The sequence below is a fragment of the Poecilia reticulata genome, linkage group LG11, assembly GCF_000633615.1.
Source record: "Poecilia reticulata strain Guanapo linkage group LG11, Guppy_female_1.0+MT, whole genome shotgun sequence".
Lineage (NCBI taxonomy): Eukaryota > Metazoa > Chordata > Actinopteri > Cyprinodontiformes > Poeciliidae > Poecilia > Poecilia reticulata.
The window spans coordinates 18,908,557-18,924,805 of record NC_024341.1 but is presented as its reverse complement, the minus strand read 5'-3'; the positions used below and the strand labels follow the sequence as shown (position 1 = coordinate 18,924,805).

At 35.5% G+C, this 16,249-nt stretch overlaps 2 protein-coding genes across 2 annotated transcripts in view; both read left to right on the top strand.

Moving 5' to 3' along the window:
• Positions 1-8,352: 8,352 nt before the first annotated feature.
• Positions 8,353-11,478, top strand: LOC103472539 (uncharacterized). Its single transcript, XM_008422243.2, has 6 exons — positions 8,353-8,538; positions 9,414-9,559; positions 9,944-10,008; positions 10,899-11,063; positions 11,149-11,253; positions 11,334-11,478. Exons 1-6 carry the CDS (start codon positions 8,422-8,424, stop codon positions 11,378-11,380), a joined length of 645 nt encoding a protein of 214 aa, XP_008420465.1. The 5' UTR covers positions 8,353-8,421; the 3' UTR covers positions 11,381-11,478.
• Positions 11,479-12,468: 990 nt separating this feature from the next.
• The window catches only part of LOC103472640 (saxitoxin and tetrodotoxin-binding protein 1-like), a 10,536-nt gene continuing 6,755 nt past the window's right edge, over positions 12,469-16,249 (top strand). The window contains exons 1-4 of the mRNA XM_008422397.2: positions 12,469-12,626; positions 14,037-14,182; positions 14,807-14,889; positions 15,752-15,877. Of these exons, the coding sequence (XP_008420619.1) occupies positions 12,507-12,626; positions 14,037-14,182; positions 14,807-14,889; positions 15,752-15,877 (475 nt within the window). The 5' untranslated portion in view covers positions 12,469-12,506. The remainder of the gene's footprint in view (positions 12,627-14,036; positions 14,183-14,806; positions 14,890-15,751; positions 15,878-16,249) is intronic.

Sequence of the window (16,249 nt, the reverse complement as noted above, 5' to 3'; positions counted from 1 at the left end):
GATTTACTTGGAGTTATATTGTGTTGTTTAAGTGTTCCCTTTATTTTTTTGAGCTGTATATATATATATAAACACTAATCTTTTTACGCACGGATATTTTGAGACTATTTTCACTCCATACTTGTCCGTTGAGCTGCCATCAACCCTCGTCTTTTTAAAATGTCCACTCGGTTCTCCGCCGTCCTTAGAACAAAACCTCTGGCAGAAATGCAGACGTGAGTGGAAAGACGCACATTAAAGGCCAAACAATTACAGTGAAGTTTAATAGGGGCATTAAAAACTGGGTCAGTGATATTCAGTGGCGCACAGTGAGTTGTTTGGTATCAGACAGAACGGGTCAGGAGAACAGCGCAGACCCGCCAGAACCTACAGAACCTACAGAACCAGACATTAGTCTCTTCATCCCTCAATCATTTCCTGAGCCTGAAAAATAATATAAATGGCAATTTAAAGAACAAATCATACAAATAGATTAATAGTAAATAAATAAGTTTTGTGAAAATAAACCGTTTATTTTTTCAACATTAAAAACGTTTGTTAGGATTGTGTAGGAAAAATGTTGATATCTTTTATAAATTCAGTGTTTTGTGGTCAATATTATTCTACCATTTTATTAATGTGGGTTGCCAGTTTGGATCAGGTTTCCTATGAAGCTATGAGAATGATAGAAAACCTGCTAACAAAAAGCCTCAGACCTGCAGCCCGTCGGCGGCTCTAGACTCAGGCCAACAGAAGTAGCTCTTTGGCTCACTTACATGTTAAATGATGAAATATTGCCCTGATTTTTGTTGTTTTTAATTGGCCTGTAGGCAGCAATTTATTCACATATACGTATATTGATTATAATTGATACTTTAGTTAAATATGAGTTGTAGAAGTTTATGTCATCAGGGGGCACAGTGGGGCGCCGATATGTTTGCATGCACCTCAGAAAGTACATAGTAGAAACTACTTGATTATTTCACATATAATGGGAAATATGTCTGGTTAAAAGTGAAAACAATGGAACTAGTACAATATTACAGAATCATTTATGTAAAATAAGCTGCTATTCCAGCTAAAAAGTCACTTATAAGTTGCTTTAGTTTTGTTTCAAGTATACTAAGATATTGGCAGTAGAAACCAAACCATAAATACTTGATAAGATTTAGAGTTTTGCAGTGAACAAACTGCTGATACTATATTAAAGTATATTCCATCTAAGAAAACTCAAAAACCTTCTGCCTTGGACATTATTCTAGCACATCCCAGATCTCTGATTGATTGACAATTCACTCCGTCTTTCTGCTTCAATCATCTCATGTTTAATGCTCATGTCTTTCTCCTCTTTTCCACCACCAACTTCGGTTGACTTTGACCTTTCCTGCTTTTAGTTAAGCCGAACCACCTCCACGCTTAATTATGTAGAAAGTAGCAGTTTTAAATGTCTAAAAGTAAAAAGGCATCACTCACTGCGTGCAGCCTGTCGTCCTGACACTCGGCTGAGTTCAGATCACACGGCGTTGGGAGGATGAGAGAAGTTAGTCTTTTGTACTTGGTTACTGTACTTAAGTGCAATTTTCGTGTATCTGTACTTTACTTAAGTAGATTTAATAATGGGTACTTTCTACTTTTACTCCACTACATTTTACAGTAAGTATCTGTACTTTCTACTTCACTAMATTTCTACAAAACTSTCGCGTTACTCGTTACATCCAAGTCGCGTTGCGCTTTTTGTCCGTTAAAATGTGAAGTTCAGGGACTTAAGGTGGCGCCGTAAAATCCAAGCAATAACGTGACTTACGTGTCTGTCATCACCCATCGGCTCCACCTTGGAGCTCCAGACATGCGCAGTGGTTTCCTCTGAGCGGAACAATGTCTGTCTAATCGTCAGTAATATAATAGCGCTGCATAAATTGATATGGCGACATGKAAAATMAGCAGCGCTTCGCTTTCAGACGGTGGAACTTCGTCCAACTTTTCGCGTCACTTGGAAGGAAAGCTTAAAGAAAGGTAAGCTATGTGGACGTGATGCTAGCAAAGCTAGCTGTACAGAGACACATGTTGCATCTGCGATGAAAAAAAGTTGTCACCCATGTGCTGAATTATTATGTGGAGGTGTTGACTGACCTGTCGCATGTATGGGACAACGCTGGTACCAAAGTGCAATATAGTAATATGACATTCAGGAACAATCTGATTCTTTCTGTACGGATCTTTACTGATTACATTTATTTCAGCTCTAAGTATTTAATATCTAAGTGTTTTATGAGAATGTGGATCTTTCAGATCAATTTGAGAAGCAATTTTGATTGGTTAAAACAAAATTTTTTTGTGTCACATAGCGCAGGGTGCTGGTCTTGACTTGGTCTCGGGTAGGTGGTCTAGACCAGTGGTCCCCAACCCCCGGTCCGTGGACCGGTACCGGTCCGTGGACCAATTGGTACCGGGCCGCGCAAGAAATAGTGAAATATTTCTGTTTTATGTATTATTTGAGTCTGGAGGATCTTTTATTTTGAAAATCCTTTAACCGGATTCTCTCGGTTACTTACGCACCAACACTGAGCCCACAAACAGCAAAATGAGTAAGAAACAGATCAGATGGAAAGTTTCTTTGCCAAGGGGAAAAGACCCAGAGAAGAAACAAGAGAATGGATTTATCCCGGACCGGTAGGTGAGTCCCACGTTACAAGCCGCTCCGACCGGCTGCTAATGAGGCAATGAAGCTTCAAGCGGCTTCACCACGTAAAGACCAAGCAGGCTGTGGATATAAGCAATACTTCGGGTGTCATTGTCTCTCATCACTCCCAGATGGGACTGTCTCGTTGCAGAGAAACAAGCTCAGGGTTCCGTTAGTCATTATCGTGAGTTAAAGTTTTCACGAAAGTAAAATGTTCGTTTTTGTGGCGCATCTGTATCTTATTTTGACGGGATATATAAACGTTACCATAGCGACCAGAGTCAGAGCGTTTGGGCTGCGGTCGTGAGTCTTAAGTCTGGTTTAGACTGAAAGATTTAAGAATTGTCGGCCGATTCTCCAAACCTCTGTGACCACAGAGCTGATAAAAGTCCAACAATGTTTCCAAGTGGGCTTCACTTGACTTGGATGCCTCAGCACCTAAGCTGGACTTTAAACCTTCTGTCAGTACAATATTATTTTGTTTAGTTTTTTTCTTAAATAGTTTGTTACATTGGATGAAACTGACCAGACAGCCTCTAAAATCTCTTTTCCAGTCCGTGGAACATTTTCCCTGAAGTCTTGAAGACCATCACGATGTTTCTGTGGGAAAAATTAGATGTTCTTTTTGTTGAACAAATGTTTTAGCTTTGAAACATCTAGCTAAAACATCTCAGTTTTTTTTGTTCAACATTGATCTTAACTTATCTGCAGTGGTTTAGATGTAGTTCTTGGTGCCTCTGAACGATTCGTTGTGGTCATTCCTAAGAATGTTCACCATTTTTCCATGTTTTCTCAATCTGTCAACATTGGATCTTACTGTGGATCACTATCATGCTTCCTTGAACAGGTTAGAATAAGTCTATATAAAATATGTTAATTACATTTTTTGCACAAAATGATTGTTAGATAATGATATTTTAGTCTGGTCAGTTCTGCCTATTTTGAGCTCCTTTCAGGGCCTCCTGTCACTTTAAATCCAAATAGATTCTGCTGGCCACACCCCCCAGATCAACGTTTACACTTTTACGTGAAAATGGCTGCAAACAGACGCGCAGTTCTACATTTTTGAAAAGCGGAAGAGCCTGGTAGGCCAATAACAAAACATGTTTGTATTTTCCAGAGCATGTAACGGTAGAACCAGGCGGCCAAACTTGCTGGAACTCAGCTTGTGTTGCTAGGAGACGGGTTTGGCTTTGCGGGGGTTGCTAGGTAACGGGCTGTGCTTCGCTGAGGTTAATATTTACACAGTGCCTGCTGATTTGAGACGCTACAATCTGGAGTTCTTTTTTAAACGGCTCATCTTCCAAACACCAAAAAACACATTAATCTAACGACAAAAAACATCAGGGAGTTTTTCTTAAAGATGTTTGTAGAAGCAGTAGAAACCAAAATGGAAGCACAAAAACTTTCCGTTTACGGCCAATTTAGCCAACTTCGTGTTATCAGAGAGGGTTTTATTTAGATGATTTCTTGATTCAACAATCCTGATTGTATTAGATAACTATTTCTTTTGCAAGTGAAATGATCATTTGAAAGCAGCTTTTCATATTTACCCAGGTTTTATTTGTCTGATATGGAAATACATTTTTTACTGGATTAAGCCTTTAAAACACTGTCGGCTTATTTAGGCGTCTATATTCCAGATCTAAATACACACCGTGTTTCTTCTGATCATGATAAATGACTGCAGTGTGATTTATCAGGAGAGAGAGTTGGGACCAAACGCAGGATTCACTCAGGTCTGTTTATGTCCTGAACCAGCAAAACTAATAAACAAACACTGCAGTTTTCACCTGCATAAAGACCATCTCTTTACGAACCAATATTTCAATGATTCAGACTGAAAAATGCACATAAACAATGAAACATTCATAGTAAAACACTGTATTATTCAAAATCTTGTTTGTTTTTTTCATTTGTATTTCTGTCTTGTTGCAGCTTCCTGAATGTCTTTACATTTACAAACGGCTTTGGTTTGTGATTCCTCGGCTTGCAGGAAAGTAAAGTAATGAATGCGCGATCGTAAAAAGCGTCAACCAATCACCTCCGGTCTGTTCTCCGGATGCACCGCTTCCAGCTGCGAGGAAAAGAAACTAACAGAATATGATGAGGTAATTTAACTCTAATAAAGTCGGTTTTATTCATCATCAACACAGCAGGAAATAAACCCTGGGATTCCTCACTTTTTTCTGTCTCTCATTATTCTCACTGATTATTCTAATAAAAATATAAAATGTGATTGACACTAATCTTCCTGCAACACTATTTATATTTTTTATTTAACTCTTGCTGGGAGAAAATTGCTCATTTTCTTTCTGAATGAAGCTTTTATTTCATGATTGTTTCATTATTCTACGTGAGGATTTAAGCCTTTAAAGCTTTCATAGTACATTAGTTTAACATTGGGTTTATCTTTTTTTTAGTTTTACATTGCTGTTTTTCCTGGATATAAATACATACTTATATTCCTAATGCTGCCATTGAGCAAAATGCAATAATAAAACTGTTTTCTGCAAGCAAAGACATTTTTTAAAAGTTTTCCAGCGTTAAAAAAGCTCTTCAAAATATTTCATGGATTCAAAAGTTCCCTAATTGTGGGACTTGGAAAGTAATTTTTATCAGATCCTCAACAGCCAATGCCCCACATATTTCAGATTATCAAACTCTACTTGTCATTTTATGCCTTAAATAAACATTTTATTGTTGCTGCTGCAGTAATTTACTAGAAAGGATTAAAAAGAAATTAAGTTAAGCCCAAAAGAGTGGATTAGGGCCACCAAAAAACAAAGAATTATGAAAATTAAAGTCAAAATTTGAAAATAAAAGTAAGAAATCTCAGAGAAGAAAATCTTAATTTCAAGACAAAATCTGAATTCTGAAATTAAAATTCTAAGGAAAAAGTCTAAAGTTTGAGGAAAAAAATCCTAATTTTGAGAAAAAAAGTCATATTTCTGATATTCAAGTTAAAATTCCAAGGAAGAAAAAGCAACAAGTCTGAGAAGAAAATCTTAATTGCAAGAAAAGAAATGTGAATTCTGAAATTAAAATTTTTAGGAAAAGAGTCAGAAGTCTGAGAAATAAAATCCTAATTCTGAGAAATAAGTCACAATTCTAATATTATGTTACAAATTTTGAGAAAAATTCAGATTCTCTAAAGTCAGAATTCTGAGACGAAGGTTATAATTCAGAGTAAAAAAAAGTCTGAATTCTATGGGAATAAAACCTACATTTTTAGATTGAATTCAGAATCATGAGTGAAAAACTGATTTTATTATTGTTATTGTTATTTTCTGTTTTTTTTTGCTTTAATCATCTTCCGTACATTCGGAGTTTCCGTTCATAGGTTTATTTCTAATAGGAAATGCGACAGATGGTGAAGAGAACATCTTTAATCTGCTGTCTGGTTCTGGTTCTGGTTCTGGTTCTGGTTAATGGAGTCAAACTCTCGCTTCTGTCATTTACACCTTAGGAGGGTTTTGTTGTTTTGTTACGTCTCTTGTTTAAGTTTCAGGTCGCTAATTAGTTAAACTCTGACTCCTCCTAGCGTTCATTTGCTGCTACTGCAGCCATAGTAAGGTTTGTTTTCATACTTCAGTCTCTGACTGGATTTCTTAGCATTTTTAAGGTGACATGGAAGAAAAACACTTAAATTATCTTTAAATTAGAACTAGGAAGTGTTTTAAATCTTTGCGTTTGAGTGATTTGTAGATTATATGAGTTATTGACCTGCTGAACTGAAGTATCTTTATAATCTATCAGTAAAATATTTGAGTTTTGTCTTTTTTATTTATATTTTACACCTTAATTAGTTTTCCCACTTTATGATTTGTCCTTTTTTTTTAAAAAAATGTAATTAAAATAATAAAATCTCATCTTTCTGATGAACTTATTTCAGATGTTTTGAGGTCCAGAAAGAAAACGAACTATATGCTCTGTAACTGTGAGTCTTCAGCGAACGCTGAGCTTTGTCAAATGTTTGTTTTCTTGAAAAACAAACAAACGGGGGATCTAGCTCACCTATCCAGGAAAATGAAACCTGTCACTAACTAGTTTTGGTCTGAAGAATATTTTTTTCTTTAATTAGAACATTGAAAAGGACATTTTACAATTAATTTCAAACATGGCAACAACATTGTTCATCTTGGGATGTTTAGAGATTTAAAGTGGAAGCAGAAGATCAATTTAATAAAATATGATCCCCTTCTAACTCACAAATGCTCCTGGGTCACATTTGGACTCCCCTGGATATTTATCTCCATTTAACTCCTGGAATCGCTCAGATAAAAGTCGGATTTCTGCGTTTAACCTTTGGCCGTTTTTTCCCGGTTCTGATAAACTTGTTTTCTGAAACTTTGTTTTGACCTTTTCATCCCTGTTGGTTAATAATGTACTCAGAGTGGAGGGATTTTTATCTGTCAGGACAAATAATAAACACTTGCTTCTTAATATTTACTTAAAAAGTCACATCCGTTGGGGTAAATAATGGTATCGTTGCCCTAAATATTATAAATGTTGCTGAATCTTGTGTCAGTACATTTTGTGTCGTGTCAGTGAACGCAGAGTTCAAATGAATGAAACTATTCAACCACAAATTATTTACACAAATGTAAATATCTTTGGCTACACAGTTATATTTTTTCCTTTCAAAACCTCCAAATGTCTGAAAAAAGTTGAAAAATCCGGATGCTACAAAATCAGCAGATTTTGACCCTCTGTAATCTTAAAATGTTCTCTGTTGGTTAAGTTAATCCCTGGTAAACAATGTTTGTTTGTTTTTTCTTGAAACCAGGTTAAATGTTTCCTTAAAGATATTTTTTTTCCTCACTTAGTATCTCACATCTATATGCAACACCGTCAACAAGAAGTACTGAATTAAACAATAGTTAAAGGTTTTTAAAACAATACTGATCTAATTAGAGAAAGAGACTAACGAACACAGAATAATCAAACTTGAATGAAATAATCAAAACAGAAAATGATTAAATTTAATCTTTGCTAACCCATTTTATCAACTCAGCATATTTTCAGGCACTTTCATCAGGTTTATAATAATTAGCCATGTGGCTAATAGCCTCCAAAAATGGGCGTGGCCTAACCCTTGTGACGCAGAATCATCTAGGGAGGATTGTGTCTGTGGCGTTTTACCTCTATCAAGGAACATCTTCAGTTTAGGGACAGCTAAGGGATTACGCTCCCTGTTTTATTAGTTTTTTTGTTTAGCATCCGATACATTTCTCAGTAATCTGTGCATACAATCTCTGAAATATAACGTTTTAGTATTTTAAATGTCCTTTTAGCAGACTTTCAATAAAAGTCACTGCTATGAATCAGCAGCTTCTCCTGGTTTTTGTTTAGTTTGCAAATCTGAACTTTGCAGCAGTCAGAAAAGGGACAGCGGGGATTCCAGGTGGAAATTCTCCAGGAATTTTCTGGCTGAACAAAGTTGCAGATCTCAACTTCACAGAAATCAATGTCTGTGTGGGATAACCCCACAAAGTCCTTGATTTTAAAAGTCAAGTCAAACAAAAAAACTAATGATTGCTACACAAGCCAGACACTATCATTGCAAACTTTCACACACCTAAAACAAACCTTATAGAGCAAAAACCCAATTAAAAAAAAATTTCTTACACAACCGTTGGAAAGTCCACAGAGTTGTTACCTAATCAGATTGTATAAAAGTCAAGCAGCTCACATGACGTGCTGCTGTGTCTCCGTCGTCTTGCATCCTTTCTTGGCCTGATTGTCTCTGTGTTGTCATCATGAACCTGTGGCTCGGCTCGCTGCTGTTTGCTTCGCTGCTTCTGATTGGCTCAGCTCTCTCACCTGAAGAATGCCAGCCGCTGGTCGCACCCGTCTCTCTGGCCGACCCGTCTGTGGTAAACGCTTCCTCTCGTTCATACCCCAGTGAGATTAACACTCCGTTAATGTCTGGATTTACTCATTTAGCTCCTGCTGCAACAGTAACGTGGTCTCCATTGTTGTTTCTGTTTGCTTTTCACCTCTTCATGGCACAGAATGGTAGTTTTATGTTGTGATTCCTGTCGCTATTTGCATTTCCGTTGCGTAATTTTTCAATAAAAAGTTTTGTCACGAGGACGAGGTAATTTTTCAGCTGTATCAAAATTGGTTTATTTCACAAAACTGCAATGGAAACACTTTTATCACATCATACAAGTCACATGATCAATAATCAGACCAGGAAGAAGAAAACAACAGGAAGTAGATGGAGGATCATGGAGCGCCATGTTTTTTAATGATTTAACGCATTAACAAAAAGTGTGATTTTAATTGCACTTCTTGAAAAAAGCACAGTGCAGGTGAAATTGTGTTTTTTAATTTATACAATCCAGTCACAAAATGAGCATTAGCTCTTTGTGAAACGTTTGTCCAAGTAGGATTTTAATACGAACATCTTTGTCAAAATCTTTTAATGCAAACCTTTACCTGATGTTCTGAAACTAGAAACAGTGAACGTATTCATATCCAAATTGAACTTTGGATATAAATAACCAAACAATAATTTGGTTCTACAGATAACCAAATGGTAAAGTGTCTTGGTTTGCTATTTAGCTACAAAGCTAACCAGCTATGTAGCTGTAACCAGCTTATTTAGCTGGATAGCTGGATAACCAGCATTTTACCATCTGCAAACAGTAAAAACACAACAAATATTTAACATAAAATCAGTTATTTCTTCATATCTCAAACACGTTCATGTTCTGAAAGTAACCAACTTCCTGTTTGTGTGCAGATCTATGGGAAAGTAAATTTCCTTGCAGGCTACACGGATCATGACTTTCATGGTGACATGCTGAAGTTAACCGAAAGCTCCTGGGTGAACATCACAAAGTCGCCCAAAGGCAACAACGAGATTGTCATGATTCAAGGGAGCAATATGTGAGTTCACAGTAAATATACACATCTACTGCATGTATAGAAAGAAAAGCAAAACACAACCATAGAATTACTGAGATGAAAATACATAAAGGAAGGAAAAAACTGTTTATCTGAAAATATTGGATAACTGAGTCTGATCAGGAGGTTTTATGTAAACATGGAGTAGCTTTTCATAAATACAATTTAGATAAATTGTTCTATTGGTGGTTATATGGAAGCATTTTTCAGTTTGTGTGTCAAACTGTTGAACTGACCAGACTAAAATCTCACCAAAGAACGATTTTGTGTAAAAATTGTAATGAACATGTTTTTCTTATCTTACTCTGTTTGAGGAAGCACAATAGTTCAGCTTTAAGGTTGTGAATTCACCTTTTTCCTCAATAGAAATGGAACCTGCTTGAAAAACACCCAGAGCATGAATATAGAGGGCAACACCATAACGTCCTCAAGTAAGTTTCCCAATGTGATCCGACAAAAAGAGTCAAAGTCCTGCAGGAGAGGCCAGCCTGCAGCTTCCAATTAAAAAACAAACATTTCAGGGATTTTACATTTGCTTATTTTTCTTTTTTTTTAAAAATCCAATTCTGCTTACAAACACTGCACATTTTCTCAGTTTTATTGATCATTTTCCAGATTTTTCATCCAAATTTCTATTGATTTTCTTGTTCATATATACTGCTCAAAAAAATAAAGGGAACACTTCAACAACACAATATAACTCCAAGAAAATCAAACTTCTGTGAAATCAAACTGTCCACTTAGGAAGCAACACTGATTGACCCGACGAGGGTCCCCGTGGTCAATCAGTGTTGCTTCCTAAGTGGACAGTTTGATTTCACAGAAGTTTGATTTACTTGGAGTTATATTGTGTTGTTTAAGTGTTCCCTTTATTTTTTTGAGCAGTGTATATTGATAATGTACAAAGGGTTATTGGGGCCACGCTAGGAAAATAAAAAATAAATAAAATTATGAGAAGTGATAACGTTGCGATTTTATTCTTGTAATACTTTATTCTCATTATATTATGACTTTATTCTTGAAATATTTGATCTTACTTTATTGTCCTGTTATTTTGACTTTTTTTCTCATTTAGATTTTATTCTTGTAATACTGTGTCTTTATGCTTGTAATTTTATTACTAAATTCTCGTAAAACTACAAATCTAATCTTGCAATGTTTTGAATTTATTCTCATAATATTGTGACTTTTTTGTCATCATTTTATTACTTATTCTACCATTTATTTCTGTAAAAAAATATTAAATTATTTATTTTCCTAAAAATAAATAAATATGAAAATTAAGATCCATTTTTCCACTTTTTTCCGTATTTATTCCCAGTACTTAACATGACCTCTGAGTCTCACGTGCTGCCGAGCTGCGACGGCTGTTTGGTCCTGATGATAAACAGCACCACCAAAAACGTCAAAATTCTCATTCAGCTATTTAAACTCAGCGCCTCGAACACCCAGGAAGAAATCAGCGCTCGTTCTCTTTACTTTCTAGGTGAGAAGGAATCAGTCGCATGGATGCATTTTCTTGGTTTTCTTCCAAACTGTAGTTTAATTCATTTCCATCATTTGTTTTCCAGGCAGAGGATCGGCCATGGCAGAGTCTGACATGGAGCTTTTTAAGAAGCAGGCCAGCTGCTTGGGCTTCTCTGGAGAACCAAACTTCCTCCACAAGCCTGAGAAAAGTGCGAACAGCTCCGAGGTTTCTCTGCTGTAACGGTTTAATGTGCTGGGATTTTCATTTTCCTTTTGTCTGTTTCCGCAGGTTTTTGCAAAGAAGAGGAGAGCATCCAATTGCCAAGTTCCTTTTAGTCATTCTGCATCTCATTTGCACAGTGACTGAAAGGTTTTTTTTCCTTGTGCAACATGTAAAGGCTGCAAAGAAAATAAAACTGATGAATAAATATTGACTCTTTGTGTTCACTTTATGGTGAAGGCGGTCATAAAGAAGAGCCAAAATGCCAAGAGCAGCAAACAAACGTTAAACACACAACAATCCAACACAAGACAAAGACGTGAACGTAAATAACAGAGAATTACGACAATATGAAGAGATGAATAAACAAGAGAAAATGGAGAAATAAGAAAAGGTCAGACATGGAAAACAAATGAAGCAGGAGAAGAGAAAGAAAAGCAAAAATTTTAATAAATTAAGCATGAATTGAATAATTCAGAGGAATAATAAACCTACACTGTAGGTGGTTTAACTTGAAACTTGCTGCCTTGAAAATCCTATTTAAGTCAGTAAGACAGTCGATTTAACGAGACACAAGTTGTCTAAACATCGTTTTTTAAGTTCGTTAATCTTGAATTGTGAGTTTTAACTTAATGCTGTAAATATTTATTTCACAACATGCCAGAAAATAAACTGTCCTCATCTAATTAAAGAGCCATATTTCTCTATTATTTTCACTCAAAAATATCAAGTTAAAATAACTTATTTTACTTCAGAATAATTTAAATTCTTGTTTCAAATTGCATGAACAAAATCTGATAATGAATCTTACTAAACATCCCAATGAATTCAGTTCAGAAACATTTGGTGTGATCAGGACATTAAAATAAACATTTACCTTAATAACACAAGAGTCGGACCAACGTAACGCAGGAGACAGAAACATGCCGCTAAGCATTCTGGGAAATAGCTCCCACTCTTTCTCTTCTTTTAGTTTTTTGAGTGCCAACATAAAAACTAGTTTATTCAACTCCTGGAGGTTTTGACTAAATGAAGTTTGATCAACTGTTTCTCTGGCTTAAGGCTTCATGTTAGATGTTTTCTCTGTGCCTTTAGTTTAAAAACGTTTCCATTGATGAATAAAAAGGTTAAAGGATGACTCTGAACACACATTATCTTTGGACTGAGGGCCCCCGCGGCCACAGAGTCATTATAAATCGACCGTCTCAGTGACTGTGAGTCAGTGTTGGGTCTGAAAGCAGGATGGCTGCAGCAAAGGTTGCATTGTTGCTGCTGTTAGCAGCGATCGGCTGCAATGCAGCACCGGCTCCAGAGGCGTGCCAGCGTCTGGCCAAACGGCTGCCCACCAAAAATCTGCATGAGGTGAGTCTGGTTCTGGTCAGTCTGGTACCTTCATCAGTGTTTTTCAACCTTTTTTGAGCCAAGGTACATTGTTTTAATTGAAAAAATCACGACGCTCACCACCAACCAAAAATGTAAACAATGATAATCTGTAGCCGCCTATATTACATATATAGTCATTCTTATCAAAGTGTCTTGAATAGGATTCAAATAAACACAAAAAAATATTTTGATCACATTTTACATTTCTTATTTCAACCGTGTCCACTTAACATGAATGTAGCAACATTCATGCGTTACTAATTCTCTTGTTTTAATGTAAAATGCTCTGTACCTGCTGCCATCTAGTGGTAATAAAATTACATGATTACGCTGCTAGTCACTACAGCAGAGACGCTCAAAGATGGCATCATTTACAGATAATTCGTTTTCAAAAAATCTTTTAAGACCAATTACCGTATTTTCTAGACTATGAGAGCACCATACTATAAACCGCACCTTCAATTTTTTTCAAATGGTGTCTAGTTTCTAATGCAAATGTCTTAGACTATGAGAGCACCATACTATAAACCGCACCTTCAATTTTTTTCAAAGGGTGTCTAGTTTCTAATGCAAATGTCTTAGTACACTTGAAAGCAGACAAAAGTAACTTAGATCATATTAATATCATATTATTAAGATATGGGAGTTTGTTTATTGGTGAAAAGCGTTCTAGTTCCACTGGCAGATTATTTCACTTGGGAAAAATGTTTTACGTGAAATAATCTAGAATCAAGCTTTTTTATCCTGCTAAACATTACTTGTTAGTATTGACTTAGTTCAAGTGCACAAAGTTATTTTAACTAGAAACTAGATCAAGATTACAACATTAATTTTTTTCTATTGTTTAATCATGTCAAACAATTGGAAACACTTGCACATTTTACTCACTGGAAAAACTCAAAATCATACCAAGTATTTTTAGTTAAGTTTCTACTTTAAACATCTTAATACACTTGAAATAAGACGGCTAACTTAGAAGTAGGTTTTCCAAACGATTTAAGAACTTTAAGACAATAATTCTTTAAATAATTGAAAAAGTAGTCGTTTTGCTGGTAGAGAAATTTCTTTTTTAAATCAAATACTCTGTACTAGTAAAAACTAGTAACTTTTTAATTAATATTGTAGAAGTACTGACCTAAAAGAAACCTAAATCTTTCTGAAAAGTTGCTTGTAAGTTGTTTTGTTCTAGATATTTGTTCTAGAACAAAACATAAAATACTGAAGAGTTTGTGTTTTTGTATCCCTGCTTAAATTTACCTGAAGCTTTTGCAGTGATTTACTCTAAAAGTCATATTACCAGTAACACAGCAGCTCAGTCTGCTTAAAAACATTTTGTTAGTAATTGCTTGACTGTTAATCAAACATTCCCTCTTTTCTGTGTTTCTGCAGATTTTCGGTGAATGGGTTCTGGTCTGGTCCGTCTCTGACTTCCACGTTGGCCAAGATTTACTGAGGAACTTGACCAGCTCCCACGTTGAGTTCAAACTCCATGCTGACAACAAAACAATCGAGTACAACGAGAAGAACACATTCTCGTAAGTTTTAACATTAATAAAACCTTAAAATCCCTCAGAAACTGAAGCTAAATTTAAAGCTACACTGTAAAAACACAAAGTCATATCATGTATTTTTACCAAGTAATTTTTGGTCTCTTGTGCAAATATCTTAGGACACGTGTTTTAAGTGAAGAATTCCTTCATAAAAATTATTAGTTTCTAACTTGAGGAAAAGTTTTTTTTATAAGTGAAATAATCTGCCAGCGGAACTGGAACTGGTTGCTAGGTGACGCGCTAGGCTTGACTGGGGTTGCTAGGTAACGTCGCAGTGATGGCTTATTGTGAAATAAATGAAAAAATCTTCCAGTGGAACTTTTTTAAATCATAATTAATGAATAATTGACTCAAAACAAACTTCTATGTGTTGCTAAAAAGTTCATTGTAATTTAATTTAAGTGTACTAAGATATTCGCACTGGAAACTAGATGAAAAATGCTTGGTAGATTCTGTGTCTTTGCAGGGGAAAAAATAGATTAGAATGTGACGTTACAATAAAAAGTTGGAAATGAGATGTCTGGAGTTGATTCAATAAATCCTTTTTTTGAGAGTTTAAAGTTCAACAGACTGCTGGTGTCGTTTCTAATCTGTTTCATCGACTTCTAGCAATTCCTGCACCTCCTACTTTATCAACTTGACGGCTCCCTCTGACGACGCTGAACACCACACATGGACGATTCATTCAATCAGCAAGTTGCACAAAAACACAGAACAGGACAGACATGTTGGCTGTGAATATTTTTACTGAGTCAGCGTTTTAAAGAAAAACAAGACAGAGTGAACAACAGGAAATAAAGAAAACAGGGGTTGTAACTAATCATTATCTTTAGTAATCAATTAATTTATTGATTATTCTGATGATTAATTGGTAAATCGGATTTAAAAATTCTACAGATTTTTAATTTGACCACTTTAACCACTAGATACATATTAGAAGATGGAAATAAACAAATCATGAAATTCCTTTTCTAAATGAGAAAATAAATGTTCATTTCTTAAAATTCAATAAAGTTGGCAAGTAAAGCTGAAACTACACTGGTTGAGGAATTTTGGCTAAAATGTATTTAGACAAAGGTGTTTTTATCTTAAATGCAAAATGTATGTATTTTTGTACAGTTTTGGTTTAATTACAGCTCTGAATATTAAATTTTTTTCAGTAAATAGTTTCTTTTGAGCCTATATTCTCCAGTTAACAATTAATGGATTACTAAATTAGTTAATTCAATAATCAATTAATCACAATGAATTGGACCCAGTAAAACTGGGTGAAAAATCAAACACAACATAACTTCTTTAGAATAAACCCTAACAATCATTTGACTGTCACACAATAATGCCTCATTTATAACATGGGAAAATCCCCTAAAAGTGAAATAATCTCCCAGTGGAAGTATTTATTTAAAACAAGCCCTTACCTCTTGCTTAAAAGTGACCTGTAACGTCTTTTTGTCAAATTTTAAGTGCACAAAGATATTTGCACTATAAATATTCACCATATATATTTGGCATATTTGGTGTTTTGTGTAACCAGCCTGTATTTCTGTGTATCAGGATTGGAGAAGAACGGAGTGGAGGTCGAATATAACGACACCGGGGATGTTGAATTCTACGAGAGCTGCGACGACTGTTTGCTGATGACCTACAAAAGCTCACGAATGAAATTCCTGCTTAGCTACAGTAAAAGAGACACTCACTCACTCTAATCAATTAATTTTATTTGTATAGCACATTTCAGCAGCAAGGCATTCCAAAGTGCTTTACATAATTAAAATAAAAACAGCATGTGACAGTGAATAAACAGTTGGAAAGAAAAAAGATAAAAACATTAAAACTCGCAGCCCTTGTAGGACTTCAGTTAAACGACTCACACCTCAGTTTGAGGCGTTTCAGTTAAACGCCATTTAACTGAAACGTTAAATGGCGTTTCAGTTAAAACGCCATTTAACAAGGATTTTCACACCTCAGAGTTATAGTTAAAACATAATTTAACAAGGTTTCTCACACCTCAGAGTTTTAGTTAAGATGCCATTTAACAAGGATTCTCACACC